Source organism: Lathyrus oleraceus, chromosome 1, assembly GCF_024323335.1.
Source record: "Lathyrus oleraceus cultivar Zhongwan6 chromosome 1, CAAS_Psat_ZW6_1.0, whole genome shotgun sequence".
Classification (NCBI taxonomy): domain Eukaryota; kingdom Viridiplantae; phylum Streptophyta; class Magnoliopsida; order Fabales; family Fabaceae; genus Lathyrus; species Lathyrus oleraceus.
The window spans coordinates 445,654,029-445,668,359 of record NC_066579.1 but is presented as its reverse complement, the minus strand read 5'-3'; the positions used below and the strand labels follow the sequence as shown (position 1 = coordinate 445,668,359).

Genomic DNA, 14,331 nt, shown 5'->3' with positions numbered 1-14,331 from the left:
ATGAAAACCTAATATTTCTATTTTACTTTAGTTATCACCACAACTCTCCTCAACTTTGGTTAATTCTCTCCTTGCCCCACCATTTTGATAAAAAATACTATCCCCCCCCCCCCCAACTCATTATTTCACTATTATATTATTCTATTTTTTTAATTAACTAAAAATAGTGATAAATAATATAAAATCTACCCAACTTCAAATAACCCCACCAAAAATACACAAAATATTCCAATAAATCATTTAAGCATTATAAAACTTCAAAAAATTATTAATTTAAATATTGGGGTGTTATAACTCTCCCCCATTTAAATAATGTTTGTCCTAAAAAATTACATGAAGGAAACAGCTCAGGATACGACTCTCACATCCGACTTTCCGACTCCCACGCCACGCTCCCTCCAATAGGTCTTCCCCACACCACCTTCACCGAAGTGATCTGTTTACCTTTCAAGTGCTTCACTTCCCGATCCTAAATCCGCAAGGGTGATGCCTCAACATTCAAATTATCTCTCACTTGCACATCATCCAATTGGATCACATGAGACTGGTCAGGAGTATCATGAAGATTCAAAAGTGACGGTGGTAAGGTAACTCTGTAGGCATCTCTCTTACTCTCTATAGGATCTGATAAAGACCAATGAAATGAGGCATGAGCTTTTGAGACTTTAACACACAACTAACACCAGTCACCAGAGTGACTCTCAATAACACATGATCTCCCTCTTTGAACTCAAGTGTCTTCCTTCGCTTATCATGGTAACTCTTCTTTCTACTCTACAAACCCTTCGTGTTCTCCCAAATCATCTTGATCTTCTCAAGAGTTTGTTGAACGATCTCTGGTCCAAGCACAACACTTTCACTTGATCCATACCAACATTAATGACTCATACACCTCCTTCCTTACAAAGCTTCAAAAGGTTCCATTCCAATACTAGAATGGTAATTGTTGTTATAGGTGAACTCGATCAAAGGCAAGTAATTACCCTAATTACCTCTTTGTTCCAAAACACAAGCTCTCAACAAATTTTCAAAAGATTAGATAGTCCTTTCTGTTTGACCATCCGTCTGCGGGTGGTAGGCAGAACTCAACCTCAACTTGCTTACCAAGGCTTCTTGCAAACTCTTCCAAAACCTAGATGTGAACCTCAAATCTCTATCTTAAACAATACTCGAAGGAATACCATGCATCTTCACAATCTCACCGATGTAAACCTCTACTAGTCTCTGCAATGGGTAACTAATCGTTATTGGAATAAAATGAGCCAACTTAGTCAGTCTATCCACCACAACCCAATTAGAATCACTTCCCTTAGATTCCTTTGGAAAAACCACCATAAAATCCATAGATATGATATCCCACTTCCACTCAGGAATACTAAAAGGTTGCATCAATCCATATGGTTTCTGATGCTTGATCTTCGACTTATAACAAGTCAAATATGAATACACAAACTCAGCCACATCCTTCTTCATACCTGACCACCAAAACATCTTAAGATATTAGTACATTTTAGTAGCATCGGGATGAATATACGAACCACTTATGTGACCTTCCTCAAGAATTATCTTCTTAAGCTTTGGAAAATCCTACACACAAACTCTATCTCGGAATCTCATAACTCAATTCTCATCAACTCTAAATTCGAATTCTTTACCTTGATTTATTAACAATAACCAATCAACCAATCCCAAGTCTGATTTATGACCTTCTATTATCTCTTCTTGAACACTGTTAGTCAATTTCAGCATACCCAACATCACAATCTGGATCGTTATCTCACAGATCAAGCTAAGATTTCTGAACTGCTCAATCAAACCCATTTCTCTAACCATCAATGCTGACATATGCAGATACTTTCTACTCAAAGCATTTGCTACCACATTAGCTTTACCAGGATGGTAACTCAACTCAAAGTCGTAGTCCTTCAAAAACTCTAGCCACCTTCTCTGCCTCATATATAGTTCCTTCTGATCAAACAAATACTTGAAACTTTTATGATCGCTGAAAACCTCAAACCTCGAACCATAAAAGTACTGCCTCCAAACCTTAAGCACAAAAACCACCACTGTCAACTCCAAATCATGGGTAGGATAATTCCTATCATGAATCTTCAGCTGTCTCGAAGCATGTGCTACAACCTGACGAGTATGCATAAGCACACCACCTAAGCCCATCTTAGAAGTTTCACAATACACACACAAAAATTCCTTCACATGTAGTAAAATCAAAATTGGCGTCAGCGTCAACCTCTTCTTTAACTCTTGGAAACTTTCTTCACATTGAGCATCACAGGCATAAGTTTTCCATTTCTTAGTCAACTCCACTCCTCATGCTACCATCTTTATTCTTAACCAACAACACTTGCACTCCTCATAGTGACACACTAGGTCTGACGAACTTCTTATCTATCAACTCTTCTAACTAATCCTTCAGCTCACTCAACTCTGATGCAGACATCCTATACGATGTCATCGACACAGGTCTAGTACTAGGTACTAAATTTATGGCGAACTCAACTTTTCGCTTCGGCGGCAAGTCACAAATATCCTTTAGAAAAATATCAGGAAACTCACACACCACAGGCATATCACTAACCATAACATCTCTTTCCACTCTCTAAGAAGATAACATTAAGAGCACTTGATCATCCTCCCTCAAAGACATCTCAACCTGACCAGCGTACACAAATATTAAATCCATAACCTCTTCGGGTTCGGGAAACAACAAGGTCTTTTCAAAATAGTTAATATAAACACGATTAAACTCTAGCAAGTTCATCCCCAAAATCACATCGAGTTGACTCAAAGGCAAACAAATCAAGTCAACTCCAAAGTCTTTAACATAAATGGTCAATGTACAATTCAAACACACCAATGAAGTAGTCACTGAATCATTATCTAGGGTATCAATGACCATACTTCCAATCATATAAGACACTTTAAGATTCAACTTTTTGACATAATCAAGAGATACAAATGAATGCATCGTACAAATATCAATCATAGCAATCAGAGAAACACCATTAATGAAACATGTACCTTGAATCAAATTATTTGATCTTGACACATCTACACCACTTAAAGCAAACACTCTACCATTAGCTTGCACAGCAGTTGATGTCGGCCTCTATTTCAGACACTAGGTACTGATATGTCCAGGTTCACCAAAAATGTAGCAGGTCGAAACATTACTCTTGCACTCAGTAGAACGGTGACCTTGTTTCCCACACTTGAAACACTTCAAGCATGCGCTGTTGCACTCAGCAGCGTGATGACCTACACCTCCACGTGTGAAACATCTAAGAGGAGCAGGAGCATCACCCCCACCCCCACCCTCACCCCCCACTTATCGCTTTCCCACTTGCAGCCTTTTGAAGGAACTTCTGTTTTCCCTTATTAGTTAAAGTTACATAAGATTTATCACGATACTGATTCCCATTTTTCTTCTCACTAACACTCTTGTAGTGAACAGATCTGGCCCTACTAAATTCAACATAGATCCTACACTTATTCACCAATATTAAGAATCGACAAATCTTCAGATAACTAATGAATTACTTGATCTCAGGACGTAAGCCATTCTCAAGCTTCACACATTTTGACCTTTCAGCTCCCACATCACTATAGTGGGGAGAAAATATCACCAACCTCTCAAACTTAGCCGCATAATCTGCAACACTCATGCTTATTTGCTTCAGCTACAAGAACTCAATCTCTTTCTTGTTGTGAACATCGATCGAAAAGTACTTCTCTAGAAACTCATTATTGAACATAGTCTAAGTAATCTCACCATTATCAGCTTCCATCCTCTGATTGGTATTTTCCCACCAATATTATACTTCCTAATATAGCATATGAGCACCAAACAACACCTTTTGTGCATCAATGCACGCCATAACCCTGGAGATTTTCTCAATATCCTGAAGCCAAGTTTGAGCACCTCGGGATCTTACCTCTTCTTGAAAGTATGCAGATCGTTCTTCGGAAACTTTCCCAGCCCACAGAATTCATCAACACCACCGTTCTGATTTTGATTTGCATGCAAAGCTTCATTCGTTTGCGCCATCAAACTAGTCATTGCTTCCAAAGCATCAACAATTGCACGATCCTTTCTTCCAGGCATTTCTTTTTGCACAATCAGCCAATTTCAAATTAACCAACTGTAAATAGCAAAGCAAATAGCAGTTAATGAAACAAGCATCGACGATGTTCACACACATGTCGTACACAAGGGTAACAACTAGTTCACAACCTAGGCCGAATGGACCGACCTACTTTTATAGCAACTACGTAACACCCTAAAATCCCAACTCTTTATTTATAAAATAGTTTCATTAAATTTCACAAATAGGACATTACACATTCATCACCAAACATCTTACTCAACAACATATAACATTAAAGTATAAGAATAAACATTAAAATGTCAAGGAAAACATTTAATTGTCTCAACACGAATATTTAATATTTCACATCAATACTCAATTAAGTCAACTGGTGACTCACCGGATCTTGTACATGGCTCTTTCACTTTTATTCGGGAATTTTATAGTCATCTGTCATACTCTAATCTAAAATCGGTTACCTTTTGACTTAGATCTGAACATGTCAGATAGCTCAACACATCACTCATTTTATCCACATAACACTAACATACGAAATCAACTCACCAAACTCACTAAACAATAGCAAACAGTTGTCGCCATCAGAATTTACTCGAAAAATCGAGTCTACCACTCAGAACTGGTCAACTTCAGGAACTGATGGTCAGCCTGTCATTAGGCTAACGATCGTCACCCCACCTGACACCATCCCTTTCTCACGACCTGTCACTCTGATGACACTCGGGTGAAAGACCCAACTCACAGACCATGACCCAACTCAGAGACCATGACGGTTGCCCTGTCATTATGTTGACACCCGTCAGCTCTTCCAGATGCGTGATGGTTGGCCCGTCATGCCGCTGATGCCCGTCACCGCTATGTCGATTGCAAAATCCGCAATTTCACCATTTGAGCACTTCTAAACCTCTGATTTTAGCCCCTAACCACCCAAATCGAAAAAAAACATCATACATAATATATTGAACTCATAATACACCAAATGAACACCGAATACACATCGACGGTAATTTATCACGAATGGTACATAATATAGAGAATGTACCACCATAAACCATCACATGTGCCCGTTGTCGCAAGTCCGATTAAATCGGCTTGACTCGACTCGGTTCAGTTCATGCTTGGATGATCCATTATATTTTGCTACTAAAATGAAGAAAAAAAATTAATTAATATGTATTAATGTGTTGTTCTCAAATGGTTTGCCTTAATTGCATTAGATCAAACCTCACTTTCCTACGTTTTCCTTGGCCAAAACTTTCCCAGCAGTTACTTGAAAAGAATTAATTAGATCCACTTTGCAGCCCCTTCTTTTTCTCTATAAATAAAGACCTTTGAACCTCATATTTTTCTCTTCAAATTTTGCATTGAATCAAAATACTTTTTCTCTTCAAATTTTGCATTGAATCAAAATACTTTTTCTCTTTCTCGCCTTCTTCTATATTTTTATTTTTATTTTTCAAATGATTGGTTACGCCATGTACGATTGGTATTCAAGACTGATATTTACATCGTATTTGATTGGCGTGACATCAAAAAATGTATTTTTATACCAACTACCTGTTATGCAATAGTAAAAGTATAATAAAGAACTATACTTTTTATCCTAATTATCTGTAATGCAATAGTAATAGTATAGTAAAGGACTATACTTTTTATAGTAAAGACATCGTGATTGATAGTTTGTTTTGTACAATTTTTTACAATACCGCAAAATGTCTAGTAGAAAACGATCTAATCTACAACTTGGCACGGTAATTTATTCAATGGCATTTTTTTCAAAATCGAAAAAATAACAAATAAAAAAGGAGACTGAGAAGAGAAATGGAGACCCAAAACATAGCACAGGTATATAGAACGCTGGTCCTGGAGTTATGTGTGGAGGAGATGCCTAATAGAACGAATATATTGCCGTCATGTAAAGGATGCAAAATTGTGATTCTTAACAACATATTTAAATCCAAATCGCAAGCCAGAATTACACCATTCGAGCTCTTCATAGCCATCTCTGGCCTTAGTGTTACTTGTATTTAGGTGCCTAAGAGTAAATGGAAATGTTACTTTCCACAAAAATGGAGGATTAGACATCGAAAGTGTTTGATCTATACTTGATTGTATCTTCATCTTAAACTTTAAAATATACCCAAAATATTACAATATGAGACTTGTCTCTTGTTTCACCATATTTTAGCCATTTCATAGCCAATGCAAGATTATTTTGTTAACCACGTTGGTAATTTTCCCAAAGGATATGGTGCAATGGAAAACTTCCTCTTCTGACCAAGATTCCAAAGATATATTTGTAAAAAGTTTTTCAATTAACAACACATCCTTAAAGATAAGCTTGAATGATAATTTTATCGAGCATAGATGCAGCTAGTAATGGAACAACGATAAATGGTACAAGTAACGGAACAACGATAAATGGTACAGCATATAAAAAAGTGTCAACTAGGAAGACAGATTGGCTTGTAGACTAAGTCAAGAGCAGACAAATACCTCTCCAAAATGCACTTCTATTTAAATTGCTGAACCTTACAACTGGTACAAGAAATCAGGGAATCTCTGCTTAGAGTTGAACCAGTCGTGTAAAAACTCAAAGCTTTAGACACAACCCTACTTAATGAGAGAAATCTCTTATTTTGACATGAGAAGGGAAACCCCAATCTAGAAACTAAGCAAGAAAGCTTTAATAGAATGGCCACAACAATTCCTCCAAATAGAATTTCTAAAATTGAAACTGTCCAGCAGTATCACCGCTATAAGTAAATCATCATCATTGATAATAGAGTTCCCCCATATTTGCACATTCAACATTAAAAGCCAGAGGATAGTTATTCATAGTCACTCTTGTATTAAAATGGTAGCTGCAAATTATCACCTTTTCTCTGTAGACTGGAGTGTATATAGTTGGATTTCATCCCAGAGAACTGGACAAAATCTTATTTGGTCATAAACGGATGAAATGAAACTTGTGTATCAAATTAGAAATCAATGGCTAAGTGTATTCTTAAATCAAAATATAACTAGAATGCATTAGGGGTGATAGAAAAATGAGGGGACAAGTAAGAAATGAGTATGCCATCACCCACATATAATTGCATTTAAAATATTGAAGATAAAATATTGTACAGACATTTATTGTATACTAGCAAGTACCAAAAATAAGACTGTGAACATAAAGTATAAAGAAAATACTAGGAATTATATGGATATCAGAGACACAAAATCTGTTCAATAACTCCCGCACTCAATGATGTATCTGGTTTTGGAATATTCAGTAACAGAGCAAGTATTAAACTCAACTGTGGGCGGAATCATATAGAATATCTATTATAATCACAGTTTAAAAGTGAAGTTTAATTTGTTTTTTTGGAGGAAAATTAAAAAAAATGTTATACAAATTTCCAAATTCATATTCATCCGAGGGTCATATATAGTAATGGCATAATACAAATATACAACAACAACCAAGACTTAGCTCACTAAGTAGGGTTGGTTATATGGATCAACTTTTGTCATAATGTTATATCCAATACCGTGCTTCAATCCAAATGGTAAATCTCAAGATCTTTCTTGATAACTTCTCTTAAAGTTTTTCTAAGTCTTCCTCTATCTCTAGTTGTTTGACTTCTCTCCATCTGATCTATTCTCCTTACTACAGAATCTACAGGGTCTTCTCTCTAGATGCCCAACCCATCTAAGTCTATTTTCCACCATCTTTTCTTTTCTACTATAGGTGTAACCCCAAGCACTCTAATTTTATCATTTCTAATCTAATCACATCTAGTCTTAACACACATCAGAAGCAAAATATATACTATCATTTATTGATTTTTAAGTGCAGAGAGCAGAAGGTTCTATATACATTGGCAGGAAAATTCAATTTCAACAACAGGACAACACTTCATCCATCAGCTGCCCATCAACAATTCTTTTCACAATTTATATAAGTTAATGAAATGAAGTTTTAGCTTAAACCCCCAAACCCCTTCATCGATATTTACCCATTCTCTGCTCTATACAAACTAAAAAGAAGAAAAACACAAATAGATAAGGAATTTGAAGTATAGCATTGAAATGGTAAGATGATCCTCAAAAGTCAGAATAAACAATACCCCAATATGGAAGATGCATCATTACTCATGAGTTTTTGTGATCTAAATTCTTAGTAAACAAACAAACAACACAAAAGAAAGTTATTCACACAAACAACATACCTTGCCATCACTGTCCATTCCGTTGTATCAATTTTCCAGTTAACAACAATCAGAATAAAACTCAGGGTAGGGTATTTTTCAACTCAACTTTCATAGTCATTCAAGAAAAACTCAAGTAAAAATTCCAACTCAGAATTACAAAGGAAACCATCACAAATCCAAAGCAATCAGGATAAGTTTTAAAAATTCAATGACAATTCAAAATTGACATACTGAAGTTACAAACCCAAAATAACAAGTCAATGAAGATGCATCATTACTCATTAGTTTCTGTGATCTATATTCTAAGTAAACAAACAATACCCCAATATGGAAGATGCATATTATTCATTACTTTATGTGATCTAAATACTTAGTAAACAAGAATCAGATAAAAACTCAGGGTATATTTCAAATCAACTTTCATAGTCATTAAAGAAACACTCAGGTATAAACTCCAACTCAGAATTACAAAAGGAAACCATTCAATGAACAACTCAATTCAAATTTGACATAATGAAGTTACAAACCAAACTAACAAGTCAATGAAGAAGCTCCATTACTGCAATTTTCAGTCTAATTGAACTCAAGGTAAGGTAATACACAGCTTAAATACTCACTTGATAAATAAAAAAAACATGTGATATCAGTCTGATTTTTACAGAGTAAATTAAAAACAGAAAATTCATAATCATAATCATCCTGATGGAGAAAATAAACAGAAAAAAAAAAGGAAAGAAAAGTAAAACTAATCATACTTCTCTCTCCAAGAGTAAATAAGGAAGAAAACCCACGAAAGTGCCAAGAGAACATCACCAACAGTTTGTCTAAGCCAATCCCAAGCAAGATCTTCAACCTTCCTTTCAAAGTAGATCCTCCACAACGCCATAAACACATGCAACAAAATACACCCCTTAGCAAACAAGTGTTGAAAATCCCGATCCTTAACAAACGAAACCATGAAAATGAGAAATCCAATAGCAACCAGCAGCAAACCGGAGAACGAATCGGAGGTTTTGATGAGGAGCTGATCGTGCGGCGTGGATCCGAGAAGCTTCGTCGCCGTTTGAACACCGTGACCGAAAGTGTAGACTTCTTTCATGTAGAACATCATGAGAGCTCCACTTGTGATCGCGATGATAGAGTGGAGAATGCAGATGACGAAGAACGCCGATGACGATCCCATTGATCGGAATCGGAAATGGATTCGGCGGTGAGAGATTCGGATTTTCAGGGGAGAGACATTGGAATCTGTAAAACCCTAACTCTGTCTCTCTCTCTCTCTCTCTGAGCTTGCGTTATGTGAATCGAAATAGGTAAAGAAGTTAATTAACAATATTAATTAGCAGATTAATTTGGGTTAAGTTGATTAATTTTAAATGAATCAGATTCTGAATTGGTAAGGGAGAGAGATTCTAAACTTGGAAGATAAGGATCTGGTGGGGATCCGGCTTGATTAAGATTGTCCACGAGAATAACACGTGGCGGTAAGCAGTAGTGCCGTCAGATGAGTTCTCGGTGGAAATTGGATATTTCTAATCTCTCGTTGTCATCAACGTCGGTAATGACATCGAAATACTCCCTCCCATCTTAAAAAATTACAAACTAGTATATAGGTTTTCTATTAAGAAAGGGGTTTAATGGTGATGGTATCACATGACAATGTAAATAATTTAAAAATATATTATTTTGTCATGTTATGTAAATAATTTAAAAATTTTAATCTGATTTGATAAATTGTATGATCGTCATTGATTGACGGTATAAAATAAATTTATACAATCAGTACATCATTTATTTTTTCTTATGAAAATTGATTAAATATAAGTTATTTTTTATATTTAATCTTGATTTGAGGTGTTCACTAAGTGGTAGAATCTAAATTCAATGGCGTATTTTGTCTTGAGTTTGATACTTTGACGTTCTAATTTGATATCGAATAATACTTGCAAACACTTTGATGTTTAAATCATCAATCATCTGAATGAAGTAAGGTATTTTATATTAGAAAATGTGTGTATCTTAATCTAACATATTGTCTTTCTTTTACATTCATCTTCTAGGATTTGAAGACATTGAACTTCATGCGTTGAATAAATATTTATGAAATAATTGTTAGGGTGTTAGTCAGTTTGTGGTCTAATGATATTTCTTCAATCATTCACTTTGATAAGGTGTTTTTCTAGTTCAAGCCTGCATGTATATCTGAGATCCTGAGTCTTCTTCTACGGATACATGTATTTAAGTGATTGAGGTTTGTTGATATCTTGACCTTCACAAACAAAATCATATTTTCTTCATTATGGTCAACGCTCTTATTGGATTGTTAAAGATATTTGACGACTAAGGTGGGAACATTGGCCCTCAAGCCTAGTCTGGTGAAGTCGGGGTGTGGCTTGTGATCTAGATCATTCTCCATGACAGTCTCTATGCCATCGTGCTATTAGGTTTTTAGTGGATATTTCATCCACCTAACATTTCTTGTCAATCTTGATCTTTGATATTATTCTTTTCATTTGCCAGGGTCCAATGAGACTTTTTGGAATTTTTGCCTTTATTCTCTGCCATGTATCCTTTGAGGTGTGTAGCGTAATAGTTTATCAATAGGTGTAGCGTGATTATTGTCTAAGAACCATAAATATCATCATTACATAGATGATGTCATCTTTGATAATATGGCACTCATTTAAGGTAAGTAAGTCGTGCCTTTGTTTTTCGAATGATGGATTGTAATCTTTTCATCTTGTAATATTTGAAGAGGATGTGCCTATATATACCAAAACAAATCACTTCTCTATTTTTTTGTCCTTATCGTTTCACTCTTGCTCTTTATCGTCATTTTCTTTCTTCTTCATGTGTTTCTGCTTTCCGACGTTGGCCTCTTCTATTTATGGGTGCTTTCGTTCTCAAATTCATCAAATTTTTCACTAATAAGTTTTTGTTGACCAGATGACTTCAAACCTAATAGGGTGTGTAACTTATGTTATTTGAATTTCCAAAAAATAGGTTTAAAAAACACTTTAATTCAAAATTGTTTATGTTAAAAGAGATAAATATATAGAGATAAAGCAGCGAAACAAAATAGAAGATAAGAGACATAGAAAAAAAACACTACAAAGATAAACAATAAAAATTAAAGATATGAGGGATAGAAATATCACACCATAGATTTATCCTAATTTTGCCTAAACCACTTGGCCTACTCTGGTCCACAAGAGTTTCCCCTTGAGATTTCTACTATAATAATCTTGAGCTTTTATACAAGATCAACCCAAACAACTTCAATGTAAAAGTGAGTTTTTGTATGTGATCAACCCATAAACCATCTACAAACAACCATGGCTTTTACACAAGCTCAATTTAATAACTTTAATCATAGCTTTTGCACATGCTCCACTCGATAACCTTAATTAAAGCTTTTACACAATACTCAACTTAATAACCTTAACCAAAGCTTTTACACAAGCTCATCTCAATGACATTCACCCAATATTTTTATAGGTTTATCTTGCACCTTTTAAATCTATTTCAAAGAGATCACAAGAGAACTATGCTCTTGAATAAGCAATTAATCACAACACCAATTCAACATAACTCTCAGATGAAACTTTTCACTCTCTTGGTACTAAGGCAACACTAATGAAAAATAACTTTATAAACGAATGAGAGAAATAAATATAGAAGAAGGTTTCTATTTATAAAACTAATGTAATTTGAAATAAAGAGAAGCCTTATTATATAGAAAAAACCTGGCTAAAAAAGGAAACGATCAATGGGCATTTTTTAGCTTTTAATTGATTAAAAGTATGTTTTATTCGATTAACTTAACCAAAAAGGAAACTATAAATTTTAAATTTGATTAATCCATTAAAAACCTTCTTAATCGATTAAGAGGTGTTTCACTTTGTTTTAATCGATTAGAAGCAAGGCTTGATCGATTAACCAATGTATTTTCCTTACCTAATTAATCAATCAAGTTTCTTAGTCTTTTAAGCACTTGCCCGAATTGATTTTAAAAAGTTTTATCAAAAATATAAGATTGAAATATTTTGTGTGTGTGCACATTGTCTTAGTACATCAATACCTACTCTTGTTTCTATAATAGTAAATTGATTCAATACTATATAAAACGCTAAGTTCAAGATTATGCGAGTTTTCATACATTCACATATTCAAGTTCATAACTTCAATATCTCTTTATATTTTCAAGTCCTTTTTCTTGATTAATTTTTGTTTAGGACTTTCAATTGGAACTTGAAACATTTGTCTAATGATACTTGAAATATTTGCCTGATGATTTTTGAGATATCTCTTTCTTTGATTAGATGTCGTCATCACAAACCACTGGAAGAGTTTTCATCATCAAAATCACTTGATAACATTACTTTCACATCACATAGGACCATCGTTTCTTCTATGCTTCTTAATTTACCATTTGTTTTGTTTTTCTTTCTCCCATATTGGGCCTTTTTCTTCTTAGTAACAGTGATTAGTTATTCATTTAGTTTCTTCTTCCCAATATCTCCACCCCATCCTTTATGTTGATAATGGATGTGGAAGTTTCTCATACCTTAGGTTTATTATTGATGATAGTATTTATGACTTTCATTATTTTCATACAAAGTGGAGGGTGATCAGACTATCTTCCTAAAACTCACTTTTCTTTAAGTGTGAACAGGTGTTATGGTGTAAATCGTCAAGCATCATTTTTTTGGGCCTTTAATCTATGATGAAGTGTGAATGGTAAATTAACAAGTGTATTAATATGTCCAAAGTAGTAATATCGAGAAATTCTTGAATATTGATCTCGAGGACTGTGTTAGACTTTAGACTTTGATTTAAATTTAGTTGAAAAACATGTATTTGAGGGTTTTGAGATTTGTTTGTTTGTAAAAGGTAAATTTAAGGAAAATTCAATATAATAGAAAATAATACGAGAAAAACATGATAGGAATGAGAGTTTGAACCTGAACTCGTTTGATCTCCTTAATTAACCTTGTAACACCTTGCTCTATTCCTACAAATTGTTGGTTCTTAAGAGTATTTATTCCTAAATATTTAGTGAATAATCCTTTGGATATTCAAATCAATTTCTATGTTCATGGTCAAATGTAGATGAATCCAAGCAGTTAATTATCAAGAAAAATAAGTTTTTATATGGTATCCATAGTCCTAGGTGATATCTAATATAAAATATTTCAATCAACTATTATTGTTGAAAGTCATTCCTAATACGTAATCATAAATAAATTCTCAATTTTTCAGAAAGAGCAAAGTATTAAGCACGGAAAGAAATAAGTCATGTAGGAATAATATTGTAGTTATTACAAATATCAATTCAGAAATTCAAACTAAAATCAAAGACAGCGACTCATCCCTAACATTGGAGGGTTTAGATACTCATAAATAAAATAAAAGACATAATAAAAGTGATAAATGTTACACAATGATCACAAAGAAGAAGTTTTCAATGGATAAATTTGTTGAATTTAGTGTTTCCCGTTGTTTCTATCGAGTTTAATTTGCTCCAAGATGATCTTTTCCCGTCCAAATGCAAGATAGATCAATAAAATTAGGTTTCATATGGCTAAATAGGTATCTTGGGCTTTTAGGGAAGATATCAACGTCCATAAGCGTATGAATACATGTATCCTACTGCCATACACGTATGGGCAGAAATTATGATTTTTGGCACTCCTGGATGCGTACGGATACACGTATGGGCAGAAAATATGATTTTGGCACTCCTGGATGTGTATGGATATGCATATGGCCAGAGAGAAAAACACCAAATTAGCCTTTGGTGTCTTCATAAGAGTTGTATCCCTTGATGTTAGTTTCATTTTCTATCAATCCCATGTCATTTCAAGTTACGACGCTCTAGATATAATCAAAATACAACGCGTACATCATGATGTAAAACATGCTAAAAAATAGACTTTGTAAACCTTTTGAAAATTTGTCGCATTTTTTCCGTCATTTCTTCGACTTCCTCGAAACTATAAAACATG

At 34.4% G+C, this 14,331-nt stretch overlaps 1 protein-coding gene across 1 annotated transcript; it reads right to left on the bottom strand.

Annotated features, from left to right (window-relative positions):
- Positions 1–8,912: 8,912 nt before the first annotated feature.
- LOC127082168 (uncharacterized) lies at positions 8,913–9,927 on the bottom strand. The gene has a single exon (XM_051022395.1). It carries the CDS (start codon positions 9,504–9,506, stop codon positions 9,069–9,071), a length of 438 nt encoding a protein of 145 aa, XP_050878352.1. The 5' UTR covers positions 9,507–9,927; the 3' UTR covers positions 8,913–9,068.
- Positions 9,928–14,331: the final 4,404 nt, after the last annotated feature.